General features: G+C 39.0%; 1 protein-coding gene across 2 annotated transcripts in view; it reads right to left on the bottom strand.

The window, feature by feature from the left end:
- The window catches only part of Acbd6 (acyl-CoA binding domain containing 6), a 136,717-nt gene that overhangs the window by 69,764 nt on the left and 51,771 nt on the right, over positions 1–15,182 (bottom strand). The window contains exon 5 of one of the 2 annotated variants that reach the window (XM_021161212.1): positions 6,766–6,871. The exons of the other annotated variant lie outside the window; for it this stretch is intronic. Coding sequence (XP_021016871.1) covers positions 6,766–6,871 — 106 coding nt within the window. The remainder of the gene's footprint in view (positions 1–6,765; positions 6,872–15,182) is intronic. 2 annotated transcript variants of the gene reach the window in all.

The following is a 15,182-nucleotide window of genomic DNA, read 5'->3' as shown; positions in this document are numbered from 1 at the left end:
CAAATTTGTATGAATAATATAATATACAAATCTTTCAGCTAAGTGCATTTCTTGTTACTACAAAATATGATGTCTTTGTTTCTAGTTCTAAAATCCTACTGGAAAATTACCTTGGTAGCCTAGGAGATGAAGGGATTATTATTAAAGAGGATTCTGCTAGGACCTCAGAACACTACAGGCACTGTCTGGAGCTCTGGGTAAATTCTGTAATTCAAATGCAGTAAATGCAAGGAGAGAAAGTTCGCATCTATTAAGCAATGGTGTTAGCATGTCCTCCCTTAGACAGACAAATGACTCTAAAGTGCTTTCAAAGTGCACAGCAGCAACTAACCTATTAAGTGGTATTACTTTTATATCTTCTAGAAAACAGAAAGTGGGTCTTAATATTGTAAATGCTTCTTTGATATCTTTAATTGTCCTAAACTATGTAGAATTTTTAAATGAGACTTTTCTCCTATACACCACAAAATTAAATGTGGATATTTTATTATGAGTATTCTTATGGTATTTGGAGATCATATACAAAGTGCATGTACCCTGTCTACATAGATAAAAAACATAGATTTAAAAAAAAAGGACAGGTTGAAGCTGCTATATATACATTTTTTGAGAGTTCTCCCCTTGCCATTGTATCAAATATTTATGGGGGGGTGCCATATAATTAGCAGATGAGATACTATGAAGAAGAATCATGTGATCCAACTGGCATAAGGCCTCTAGTGGACAGCTACAAAAAATGGGGGTGTCCTGAGAGGTCCGACTGATGTCAGACATGGCCCCAGATGTGGACAGGAACAGGAACAAGGTCACAGTAAACTGGAACTTTCACACTACGGACAGTGGAAATCAAAGAGACACCATTAGCAAATGTCCAGCAGAAGCTGCTGCTCAGGGACTGAGACTCCACGCAAACACTGCTTCCTTCACAGGTGTGTTGATAAAAGGAGTCAGATGGGGATTTGATTCATTTGTGGTTGCTGGAGGAGCTGAGGATTTTCCAGAGGTCCCAAAACTAAGAAATGTCACTGAAGAGCCCCTAGAATTACATTGAGACTTCTGACTCTTTCATGAAAAGAAGGTTTCTTAACTGTAGCATACTTGTCTATATGTTTGTCCGTGAAAACAAAATACCATTATGGCTTAATAAGAATACTATACAGTATGTGAATGCTTTGTTTTGTCTTTTCTGTAACCTTTAAATAAATTTTAACTATTAAATTGTCATTAAATTTATTAATAAATTTGTTAAAACTAATAATTAAATTATTTTTAAAATAAAAACTCTTAATTTTTTTCTTAAAAATTAAAATAATAAAACAGAGAGGACTGAGTGTGTACAGAGTGCAGCTGAGGGGGATGGGTTCTGTGTGGGAGGCGGTGACGGCTGCAGGGACCTAATCACAGGAACCCGGCAGCAATGGCATGTGTCCCTTACAATCTACAAAATAAGGTGTCAAAGTTCATCAAATGCAAGCTACTTTGCTATCATCTGATTCAGCATTAAGTATGAGTTTCTGATGTGATGTGTGACTGTGGCAGTAGTGCTAGTGAAAATTATAGCCACTGATTTTTAAATGCCATTGTCTGTATCAATGCAAATATGCATAATTAGGGAGTTAGTAATGCATTTCTCAGCCAGCTCGGAAAACAAAAGTTCCTTCAAATTAGTACCTTACGTGTGGGTTTTTTTTTTCTTCTTTTTCTTTCCAAATCTTAAATAAAAGCATGCACTTAGCTTCAGTATGAAAGCTACTTAAATCTTTACCTTCCTACTGGGTTAACACTGTCAGTTTTATCATAGTTTTCAAGCTGTTTCTTGAGCCAAAAATGTACATTGCATTATGCTATGTGACACGGATTTAAAATAAAGCATGGGGGGAAGTAAGGAGGGGCGACAGAAAGGTGACCTTCAAAATATTCAAAAGAACCAAGATCTACAGAAAGTAGCTAATGATGTCAACTGTGGCTTTGGAGGTCAGAAGGGAAAGAACCGCGCTACATCAGCAGCTTGGGTAAGTACAGAGAACCAAGGCTTGTGTGTGAGCACACTGGGGACTCATGGCAGACCCGCACTGAGAACACACCCTCTGTGCTAGTTTGAATATGCTTGGCCAGGGAATGGTATTATTTGGAGTTGTGGCCACAGTGTGTGTGGGCTTTGAGATCTTCCTCCTAAGCACATGGGAGCCAATCTTTTCCTAGCAGCCTTCAGAGGAAGATATAGAACTCTAGCTCCTCCTGCACCAGGCCTGCCTGGATGCTGCCATGCTTCCACCTTGATGTTAACACACTGAACCTCTGAACCTGTAAACCAGACCCAATTAAATGTTGTCTTTTATAAGACTTACCTTGGTCATGGTGTCTGTTTACAGCAGTAAAACCCTAAGACATCCTCTAACTTTGTTAGAACACTACTACTGTGTTCTAAACTAAACTCAAAATACTGTAAAGATTTAAAATATCAAATGTCATCAGTAAATATTATTAAGTTTATTTATGGAACTTATTGAGAAGTAATAAGCAAGATAAGGATTATATTATTTATGCCCATTTTCATAATAATCTGCTTATGCCATAAATATACTTTACAAATTATTCACACCTTCTTTCTCCATTAAAAGACACTTTCTTGGAAGCTGGAGGGGTGGTGCAGAGGTTGAGAGCACTTGGCTGCTCTTCCAGAGGACCCGAGTTTGGTTCCTAGTCTACACACTCATCGGGAGTCTATGAGTGCTTTAACTCCAGCTCCAGGGGATCTGATGCCTTTTCCTGTCCTTCAAAGACATCACTACACATGCGTGAGCACTTCACACAGACAGCCACACACACACACACACACACACACACACACACACACACACACACACAAATAAAAAAGTAATAAATCTTTTGGGAAAACAAGATTTTCTTGGAATAACTGAATGCTTGGTATGTATGACGAGCTGTAGCAATATGAGCTGGTATATGAAATGAAGTCAACCCTTCAGGTTTTCTCATATTCTCAAACTCCAAACATTTGTAGATATTAAAATTATAGTAAAAGTTGTAATTTAGATGTAAAAGCCAGTACATGTGACACCACATTTATATAAACTAGAGCTTTGAAACATCAGACAGAAAATCTTCTTGAATAGAAGTAATAACTACAAGACCTTTCCTCTTATGTAAAATACTATCTCCTAATTATGCCAACTAAAAAAGACCATGTTACTTTCTCAAATGAGAAATACATGTCTTGGGTGGTAAATATGATCATATTCTATTAAACACATATGTAAAATTCTCAAAGAATAAAAAAACTTGTTTGAAAAAAAAATGCCATGGGCTGAAGGTGTATCACAATGCCTAAGGCCCTCGATTCAACCACACAGCAAAATAAAAAAATTAAAAATTAAAAATAAGGAAGCAAAGAAAACATAGCTCTGGCTTTACTATGTCATTAGCAATTACATAATAAATGTGGGTGAATATGGACCTGTATATGCTCAGGTAGCTTCAGTGTACAAGACAAACACAGCTTATTTGAAAGGCACTTCATGTACATTTTTTCCTGTTATGATAGTCAGGTCTAAACATCTGCATCTTAGGTAAAATGATTAATATACTTAAAATTATTTAACAATTTATTGTGTCATTTTTAATGCACAATAGTTCATATTATGTATTCTTTTCACTTTATGACTATAATGAAGTTTATATAGTTCACAGCAAATTTTACATATAATAAATGTAATTTTTAGTCACATAAAGGCAAGACTAAAATTGTTTGAACTTGTTAGGCGAGTATTTTTAATAAAAATAATAAGGATAATGTTATCTCCAGAAATCCTACACAATTTGTACAGAAATGCCTTCAATTCAAACATCAGAAAGCTTCCCTTTCAACACTCAACTTCCTTACATCCAAGAAGCACAATTTTGAGGTGTATACTTTAGTATCATCAACACTAACCAAATGCTCTCCTTGTCAGAGCTTTAAAGCCATGAAGCACTACAATTTATTTCACTTAGGATATCAAATTTGATTCTGATTTTAAGCTCCAAGTCCCCATGTTCTTAAATTAATTCATAGAAATCCCTGATTGATAATAAAGGGCTTGCCATAAGTATTCAAAGCTCAGCCTGCGTTGTCATGGTTGAAAAGGCAGAAATCTGCTTGGAGCAATGAGAGAACCCAACTGAATTCTTGGTGTCTCAGTCTATGAATGTGTAAGCACTTCATCTGTTCATGGGAACACAATGTTCTGGCAGGCTGGGGTCACGGCAGCTGCATGGGTAAGAAACCCGAAGGCTGAGGAGCAGCGCTGCTCAAACACTGAACGGTCAGGAGCAGCGTCCCAAGTGCTGCCAGGTTCATCAACAGAAATGGACTGTATATGCTGTTTCTGTTCCAGGCACTTACTTACTCTGACTATCCAATCTTTGCAGAGAGCACACGTGGATATGACCTTTACAGCTATTTAGGATGAAAGGAAGGGAAGGAGGGAGGGAGAGAGGGAAGAAAGAAGGCAGGGCTGTTGCTGCATAACCTCCATGAACTGGCCACCTGCATAGCTTCTCCTGCTTGTGGCTCCTTTCTAGGCCCAGAGGGGAGAGCGCTCTGCTGGACCTCACTCATTAGTTCATTAAATAGTCAGGGAGTACGTTGAGAATTCTGAGAGAATTTCAGTGAGCTCTCAAGCCATTTATACTTTTCTTTTTTTTTAAAGGAAGCTACTAGAAGAAGTGACCCACAAAAATGGGAAATGAATAATAAAGGAAAAGGTATGAAGGAAATCAAGGAAGTAAACAATAAAAGAGTCATGGGAGCACAGAAAACACGAAGCCAGGCAAAGAGAGAGGAGAAATTTCCAAACAGTAAAAAGGAAAAGGCCCAAGATGATATCCACGGAACAGGTCAAGACCAGCCTGCAGGGACTAGCGATGAAGCAGGAAGGGGCGCCCTAGAAGGTGTGGATCTAAGACAAATGGGTCTGAGTGCACCAACAACTTTCTTTTGAGTAACAGGAGGAAAGAACTCATGATAGGAACAGAGAAAACGAAGACAGACAAAAAACAAATTCAGAAGTAATCCTGACTTTAGAAACAATGCTGCTCCTTGGTAAGTGGATATTACTATGCACTTAGTCATTGATTCTTTCTTGCCTTGCTTGTTTGTAATCAAAATGAACTAAAAAGAGTCTTGGTCTCGTGACTTGTTTTGGCCAAAGGAAGGTAGGTAGATGTGCTATATAGCACTTCTAGTAAAACATTTATGGACTTGGGGTGTGTGAAGAGGGATGCCTAGCTGTGCCTATCTTTAGTTCCTATACCACAGTATCTAATTCATTGATCTTTTACCTTTGAGAGAAAAGACACATGAAATCAAGAGAAACTGGGCCCAAACAAAGCCAGGAGAACCTAGCAAGAAGCCTCAACTAATCCCAAGCCCTTCTGAAATATCAGAAAGATTACCACCAAACGGCAAACAAAGTAAAAGAATATCAGAATATGTGAAATGTTATTATCCATGACAAGAAGGTAATATAAGCAAGAGATTATAACCTACTGAACTGTGGGAGTTGTTTATTACTACAGCAAAAGTTGATTAATATACATAGTACAGTCACACAACCACAAGCAGTATTTACTAAGTATTGTATCATAAACACCAGTTTAATATTCAACCAGAAAGCTGAAATTTAAGGGGGTACAGAAAGACAGACAGCAAGATGATTAAAGCAGGCAAGTGCAAATATAAAACAGAAGGAACTTAATAATGGAAAAGCAAAAGTATATCATCTAGCATTATATGTGTAAATTACAAAAGAAGCAATTAAGAGAATTCAAAGTTTTGGCCTCAGGTGAGCTAGAACCAAATGCATTCTAGTATTTGTAGAATAGTAATTTATACTTTCAATTCCAGAAGTCATTGACAACAGAGTACAGGGAGGATGTCTCCTAAAGGTAAGGTGTTATCAAAGACTGCCCTGTAGACTGAGCTCTTAACTGCATACAGTTATTATCTGTACCTGCAGCAGATGGCCTGCGAACACTGTGTGTCTTCTTCCTAAGAGCCATAGGTTTTAGCCATTTCATATTAGCCTCTCCCTTCTCTGTTGTTTTGTTGGTGGCAAGGGTGGAATCTGGGGTCTTGCGCATGCTGTATAAGCACTACACAGCTGAGCACGCCACACCTCTAAGGCCCTATGACCCTTTCTCTTTTCTTGTACAGAGTCACAATATAACAAGAAATCATTAAACTAGCAAATTTTATTCCTTTGTTAACTATAATTCAACTGCTAAATATGTAGCAACTTTATGTACAAAATAAACTGCATAGGATGTTCTACTAAATCATTTAGTATAGTGGGCCAGTGTTTAAAATTACTGGATTTATCAAAATTCTGACAGATTTCCAGAACTACACTTCTGTACAAACTCAACACATGACTGCACTGGCCTATCCTCAGCCTAGCAGAGGACCACGCACAAGTGAAACCCTGCTGTCACCACAGACACCACTCACCGTGCTCACGGCTCCTCTCCTTTATTACACACAAATGGAAGCTACTTGACTGGCAAGTTTCATCTCCTAACTTAATTTACAAGGTGGACGATGCTCTCTGAGATGCCTTTGGCCATACTCCACTTAGAGTCGTATGTAGCAGAGAGGCACAGCAGTGAGAAAGTGGCATTGCAGTGGAACACCAAATGCATAAGAAATAACGGGTCCCCCACAGCACCCAGGCATGACCCCAGCACAGCAGGGCTTGCTTTTCATACCTCTTCATCTGTCATATTCACATCCGCAGATTTCGATTTGATGGCTTTGGCTATATGGTCAATGTTGTTTTCCCTGCAGTAATCAAATATGTTTTTGTCTTCTTCCCTAATTAGAGTAAAAAAAAAAAAAGCCGTTGTTTGTCCTACTGGATAAAACACAAAAGTTACATGTTCTTAACATAAGTTGTCCTCTGAGGACATAGACATTAATGGTTTTAAAGTGACAGGCAGCACATTAAATTCCCAGCTGACATAATGAATCCTAAAAGGACTACAGTAACCGTGGTCCTTGTAGGAAAGACTTCACCTGCTCTAAAGTTGCCTCATGGTGGGTTTTCTGCACCCTGCCCTGCCCCAGTCACTTTCACACACTGACAGTACACTCCTGTGACTTGGGCATTTCATTTAGAGCAGCACTGTGCTAACATGGCAATTTGGAGGGAAATGCTATTCTAAATATGTCATATGAGGAAACTCATTTGATCTTTTTTTTTTTTTTTTTTGCCTGTATATGTATGTCATGTGCTCACTCATACATGTGTGTTCACAGTGTGAGGACACACCTGTGTGTGTGCATGTGTGGATGTCCTTCTTGATTGTTCTTTCATTTACATGAGGCAGGGTCACTTGCTGATCGCAGAGTTTACAAATTCCATAAGTCTAGCTGGCCAGCTTGCCCCAGAGATGTCCTGTCTCTGCTCTTGAGTTCAGGGTTTATTCCACACCTACCCTAGGCCTGGAAGCTGAGATCAGTTTTCATGCTTGTGAGGCAAACCCTTCCCCACTCCCCTCTCCCCAGTCTTTATTCTTTACAATAACCTCACTTAACAGGCAAAGAGAGGTTAAGTAACTTTGCAAATGATACCACATTTATCAAACATCAAAACAAACAAAGCTGTGGGGCTAGAGAGATAGCTCAGCAGTTAAAAGTGCATTCTGCTTGCTCTTAAAAAGGATCTAAGTTCAGTTCTTGACAGCTTACAACCACCTGTAACTCCAGTTCCAGGGGCATCTGACACATCTCTGTGACATCTGCACCCAAGTGCATATACCATATATACCCCATGTACACATAGTTTTAAAAAAATGTAAAGATAAAATTCACTCAGAGCAGCTTATTTTAAAATATAATATATTTTCTATTATATCATGTGCTTCCACTAGTCAACCACAGTCCATTCCAGAATTTATAGCAGACTCTGTCAGTATGAGGTCTATAAGCTCTCTAAAATATTACCTAAAGCTGGGGCTGGAGAGATGCTTCAACAGCTAAGAATACTGGCTGTTCTTCCAGCAGACCTGGGTTCAATTCCCAGCACGCACACGGCTCACAACTGTCTCTGACTGCAGGCCCAGTGGGTCCAACGCCCTCTTCTGGCTGACATGGACATTACATGCATAAAGTGCACAGCTGGCACATTCAGACAAACACCTACATACACATAAAATAAGAATAAATAGAACCTCAAAAACATTACATAAAATTATTCCTGTAATTAGTGACTCATAAAATGGCAATACCTAATTTAGAATATAAAAATGAACATCTCTAACATGTGGACTGAACTCTAAGGACAGGTATAAAAGAATGTTTTTATATTTCCAAATTAAATTAAATTATTTTTTTTGAGACGAGGTTTCTCTGTAGCCCTGGCTGTCCTGAAACTCACTCCATGGACCAGACTGCCTTGAACTCAGATCCCCATGCCTCTGCCTCTTATGTGCTGGGATTAAAGATGTATACCACTACCAACTGGCTATTAATGTGTTTTATTATGGTCAAGACCTTATCAGACCTTATCAACATTCATTTTTAAAAAATCAAACCCATCAGAATCTGTGTACCTTAATAGACAATCTGAATAACTATGTAGAGTGAAAAATTGCTACAATCATAGCTAACTATCTTACAACATACAGCTTTGGAGCAAGAACACTAAGCCGTTCTGAAGCATCTGGTGTGTTTCAGTGTGCACCAGGACACAAAGGCACTGGGCAAGGTTATGTCAATTGGATACAAGGTTAAACAAGAACATAGACAGTACAGTTAAAATGATAAACTCTAAGTATCATTAACTATGGCAGAGCATGTCCTTGCAAAAGGACTGAAGGAGAGAAAAAGCTTCCAGCTAGAGACAGCGAGCTGAGCTTTAAGGACGAAACCATGTCTTGTTTCACAGAAATGAAAGTGTCCTTTTAGATCCCTAAAAACAACAACAAAAGCAAAACTATGGAAAACTGAGGCCAAACCCTAGGAAAGTCTGTTTTTAAAATTATGGCTGTATATACTATTACTTTAGCTATAATTAGCTACCAATGTCAATACTACTTCTGTTAAAAAAGAACATTTCTATTTCCATTTTGGGAACAATGGGGACCCTTGGGATTCAAGAGGCAACAATCTCAACTGTTGGAGAAAATGATTATATCATCTTAAGTCATAATAGTCTCGAGAACAACTGCTTTGACTTGGGAATAATGGGGAGCTGGTGGTGGGGCACAGAATGGAAAACCAGAGGCCACCCAGGCCACCACTACCTGGCACTATGCAAGGGCTACTCATAAGGGAGAGGGCAGTTAACGTTAATCTGAGCCCAGCTCCCGATGCGCATCCATGCCTGCACCTTAGCACTCAGAATAGCACAAGACTTACTCAATTGTGGATCTTGTCTAATAATATATTTTTAATGTTTCTTAGATGTATTACCTATATCAATTATTTGGTTTGGTATGAGAATTTCTAAAAAGCAGCAGACGTTTTAAAATCTAATACCTGTTTATAATAGGCAGTTTTTACTACTAAATAGGTAAGGCAGAGGCACCTAAAATAACACTACATGGTAAAGTATTCAATTTAAATAGTAAAACTTTAATAAAATCACTGCAAATGTGCTACAAAGCCAAGTAAATTAATATTAAAAAAAACTAAAGATACTCTTGGTCTTATTTGTTAAATATATACAGATATTGATACTCACACCAAAATACTATTTTATTTACGAGTGAATAAATCAAACTGTTATTCCCACACCACACCCCTAACCACTTTGATGCTGCAAACAGGATCTCACTATGTAGCTCAGGCTGGCTTCATATCTGCAATCCTCCTGCCTCAGCCTTGCAATCTCCTGTGACATCCTCCGAAACAATCGCCCTTTACATCATATCTTAAATGACAAGCAAGACCACATTTAAAAAGACACAAACAAATGCTGCTAATTACTCAAAGCAGGGGCCCAGGAGGAGACCTCTCAGGGGATGTGCAGGCCAGGCCCTTAAGGGAACCCATCCCATCTCCAGCATCTCCTAAGCAAACCCCTCCCATTGTGCTCTTCTGCCCACAGGGCTTTCACCCTGGGTTTCCTTCACTCAAACACACTCTTCTTGGTTTGTAAAAGGCCTCTGCCTCTGGCCTTAAGTCACATCTAAGAAACAGCCAAAGACTTGACTAGGTGTAGCAAATGACTGTTAGTTCAACTAATCGTTCACTCTTTCGCTACGAGAGATGTATCTGACACACTAAGGAAGTGTGAAATAAAACACTGCATTAGTTGCTATGCTCCAAGAAACAAAACCCTTGCTACCAAGAACAGAGTTTGGTGAAACCTGGTATCAGGACCTACTCATGGCTGATGGCAGAGAATGAAAGAGAGGAAGCTGACAACGGGCTGCCTGCTGAGTGCTGTTCCTTCTCATTCAGCCAGGACCTGGGCCTGAGGTGCAGTTCAGTGGTGAGTACCTGCCAAGTCCCTATAGGTCCTGGGTAATACCTAGCACAGGAAAAAATGTAAACTATTCCTCAAAGCTCATTTGTCTTATTCAGAGATGTTTCCATTGATATTTTAAAACGCATGTATAGTTAATTATTTAACAAAATGTATAATGTGAGTTATTTTGATCAAATATACAGATATAATAATTGAAAAGATAGCTCAAATAGAAAAAATACTTAAAACACTGATGTTACAGAAAATACAATTTTAAAAACTTCAACATATATATATATGTATATATATATATGTGTATATATATATGTATATATATATTTGTTGTAGAGAACTATGATAATATGTTGACTACATAGAAACACATTAGTTCTAAATGAAGATGTTAGTGAAACATAAGAGTTCACTCATGTGCTTTGGAATCAGGATCAGGATAGGACTTAACTTTCTGAGGTAACTGAAGCTTTCCATGCATCTGGAGAATGCAATCCTATGCACCCCTTTTCTAATTCTTTTCTTTTTTTCTTATTAGATATTTTCTTTATATACATTTCAAATGCTATCCCGAAAGTTCCCTATACCCTCCCCCCGCCCTGCTCCTCTACCCACCCACTCCCGCTTCTTGGCCCTGGTGTTCCCCTGTACTGAGGCATATAAAGTTTGCAAGACCAAGGGGCCTCTCTTCCCAATGATGGCCGACTAGGCCATCTTCTGCTACATATGCAACTAGAAACACGAGCTCTGGGGGTACTGGTTAGTTCATATTGTTGTTCCACCTATAGGGTTGCAGACCCCTTCAGCTCTTGGGTACTTTCTCTAGTTCCTCCATTGGGGGCCTGTGTTCCATCCAATAGATGACTGTGAGCATCCACTTCTGTATTTGCCAGGCACTGGCATAGCCTCATACGAGACAGCTTTAACAGGGTCCCTTCAGCAAAACCTTGCTGGCATATGCAATAGTGTCTGGGTTTGGTGGCTGATTATGGGATGGATCCACGGGTGGGTTGGTCTCTGGATAGTCCATTCTTTCGTCTTAGCTCTAAACTTTGTCTCTGTTTACTCCTTTCATGGGTATTTTGTTCCCTATTCTAAGGAGGAATGAAGGTATTTACCCATTGGTCTTCCCTCTACTTGATTTTCTTGTGTTTTGCAAATTGTATCTTGGGTGTTCTATGTTTCTGGACTAATATCCAAGTATCAGTGAGTGCATATCTGATGACTTCTTTTGTGATTGGGTTACCTCACTAAGGATGATATCCTCCAGATACATCCATTTGTCCAAGAATTTCATAAATTCATTGTTTTTAATAGCTGAGTAGTACTCCATTGTGTAAATGTACTACATTTTCTGTATCCATTCCTCTGTTGAGGGAAATCTGGGTTCTTTCCAGCTTCTGGCCATTATAAATAAGGCTTCTATGAACATAGTGAAGCATGTGTTCTTATTACCAGTTGGAACTTCTTCTAGGTATATGCCCAGGAGAGGTATTGCTAGATCTTCTGGTAGTATTATGTCCAGTTTTCTGAGGAACTGCCAGACTGACTTCCAGAGTAGTTGTACAAGCTTGCAATCCCACAAGTGCAATTCTTTTCAATGATAACATTCATGTATTTTTGCAAAAAAAGAATTATTATTACCTTATTTAATTTTCATTAGCCACTATTTTAAAAATTGTATCATTTATAGAAAGTAAAATCATATCTTTTCCAATTATTAAACAGTGAAAATGTTTCCTGGACTCCTTAAGCACTACAAAAGGATGCTTGGGTACCACTGCTCTGACCCAGTATTCTACACAGGAGTGGTGAGAAGCCAGGAGGCAGCTACCCAAATAAAGAAGATCCAAAATGTATAAAGAACTAAAAAACCTCAACGGTAAGAAGACAAATACCTAGATTTTAAAATGGAAAACAGGCATTTCTGAACAGGCATTTCTTGGGTGGGTGGGGTTAAGGAGGGGAAAGGGAGAGGGAGGGGGGAAAGAAAGAAGAGAATTAATATGGATGGCCCATGGCTACATGAAAATTTAAATTCTAATCAGAAAGGAATTGTACATTAAAGCCACAATGAGATCCGTCTCTTGCCACTAGACCAGTTATTACCAAGAAGGTGTATGTTGACAAGTGCTGGTGAGCATGGAGGAAAGGAACCACTGTATACAGGTAATAATAAAGCATTTTGAAAAAATGAGAATTACCTCAAAAACCAAATATGGAGTTTCCATGTTTCCAGCAAGTGTACTTCTGGATATAGCTAAAGGAGTTGAAGTAAGTAATCTGAGGAGATATTTGCACTCCATGTTTGTATCTGTATTATTTCAATAGTCTAGATATGGAAGCAGCCTGTGTCTATCAATGAATGGCTGGGTGAAGGGAACGTGACATACATACACAACATAGTGTACAAAGAAGATTCTACTGTCTGAGGCAACACAGGCGGGACCACAGAAAACTATGTGTGCTGGTTTGAATGAGAATGGCTCAATAGTCTAATATACTTGTATGTTTGGTTCCCAAGCATGGGCTAAGGAGGATTAGGAGGCGTGACCTTGTTAAAGAAGGTGTGTCACTGGGAGTGGACTCATGCTTGCTCTCTCTCTCTCTCTCTCTCTCTCTCACTCACTCACACACACAGACACACACACACACATGCCCTTCCTTCCTTCCTCCCTCCCTTCTTCCTTCCCTCGTAGCTCTCAGCTCCTGCACCAGAGTCATTCTTGCCTGCCAGCTGCCATGTTCCCCACCATAACTGTAATAGTAGACTCATCATCTGAAACTGTAAACCTCATTTAAATGTTTTCTTTTATAAGTTGCCTTGGCCATGGTGTCTCTTCAGAGCAATAGAGACGTATTTAAGACACTATGACTCGGGAAAGAAGTCTAACACAGAAGGATACTGTATGACCTCACTTCTTGGTGGATTCTTAAAGGTACACTTCATATCAATTTAGCAAGAAGAGTGGTTACCTCAGACTAGAAGAGTGAGGACAGGTCAGAAACAGAGATGTTGGTTACAGCAACAAAGTTTGGTTACACTGGAGGAGCATATTCTAGAAAGCTAGTGCACAGCAGGATGCTCACAGTTACATAAGCTCTTGTGTATTATAAAATCACTAGAATTTTAAGTCTACACCTCAAACGGTGACATATTAGTGAGGTGACAGAGACATTAACTTGCTTGACTCATTCTATAATGCATATATAAATCAAGATAACACAATGTATCCCATAAACATACATACATGATCATTTGTGAATGTAAAATAAAATTAGATATAAATAACAAGAAGGATGGTCAAAGAAAGCATTAGAAGGTGAGTTTGCAAGTCAGACCTAATAAATAAAATAAAAAGTAAAATAAAAAAGACTGGATGAACAAAAAAAGAAGCCACAGTCTATGGTAGGGTGTTAGATACCAGAAACATTAGAGGAGGAAGTTGGACAACCATCAGTAAGGGCTCTGCACGTATAGGCAGGAGCAGGTTAGATGGGGAAGAACAGTGTTGGGTATGCTCCTTCCCTACCGTCTGGATCAGGGGTAAGGGAACCCAGGCCATCCTACACTACAGAGGTGAGCACTCACGGAGGGAGGGAGGGAGGGAGGGAGGGAGGGAGGTTGCTCTGCAGATGCTCAGCAGATTGCTGCTGCAGGTGCCTTCCTTCCCCTGCTGTGCTAAAACTATCCAGAGCCAAAAGACAGCAACAGGAAATATTTACATTTCCATTTAACTCCCATGCGTCTCTCTGAAAGGAGAATCTGTTAATGGTTTAGTAAAGCTGATCAGGTAAAGCCAACTCCTAGCAAGGGTTAATTTAGTGTATTAAAAATTCTTGCTTCTATTTAATATGTAATTAAAATCTTAGATGTTAATTTTGCCCTATAGAATACTGATTTTGAGTCTTAATTTTATCAAAAACCATCACTGAGAGTTTGTACTGTGAGCCTCAGGAAAATCCTGCAAGTCATAGCTCCCTCCTGAAATACTCTGTTGCAAGATCAAGAGTCTAAGACCCCATGGAGGAAAACAGTGCTTCAACAGGAATCGCATTTAAGGCATGCTGCCTGAAGATTAAGCCCTTACATACTGTCTGGCTTGTTGTAGTGTTAGTCTTAAAATAATTCTTGAAACCCTACATGTCAAATAGATATTTGGAAATTGCCTACTGGGTAAAGATAATTAGTTATATTGAAAAGGTTATTTACCTATGATTTTATAAAGACACTGACTACTGGAAGTCCATTCTACCTTTTAAAATCAAATCTGCCTCTTAACAACGTTGAAGGGAAACTGTGGTACTTTAAATGTGTCCAAGAAAATAAAAATTCTGATCTACCCCTGGAAAAATTCACCAGAAAAATTCATACAGCTGCTTTGTTAGAAGCCTTCTCTAGGGTCAGTTAACATTCCCAACCATTAAACCGAGTTTAAAATCAATAAAACAACACAAAGGAAGTGAAGAAGTAACAAAATTCTAGGCCTTTAGGATGAGGCTTGGGAATGTGACCTTTGTGACTCATTGCTGCAAGGTATGCTAATCATACCTTGATAGCGACATTCCTTCCTCCACCTACCTGCTTCCTGGGTTCAAAGAGTGTTCATTCAAAGAAAGTCACCCTGACCAACTGCAGGAAACTGCCATGCAAATGTGCTATTGTTAGGGGCTCTTAGAAACTGAGAGTTAACCAGA

The sequence above is a fragment of the Mus caroli genome, chromosome 1, assembly GCF_900094665.2.
Source record: "Mus caroli chromosome 1, CAROLI_EIJ_v1.1, whole genome shotgun sequence".
In the NCBI taxonomy this organism is placed as follows: Eukaryota; Metazoa; Chordata; class Mammalia; order Rodentia; family Muridae; genus Mus; species Mus caroli.
Note: the sequence above shows the minus strand (reverse complement) of the source record. Positions and strands in the feature narration are given on the sequence as shown.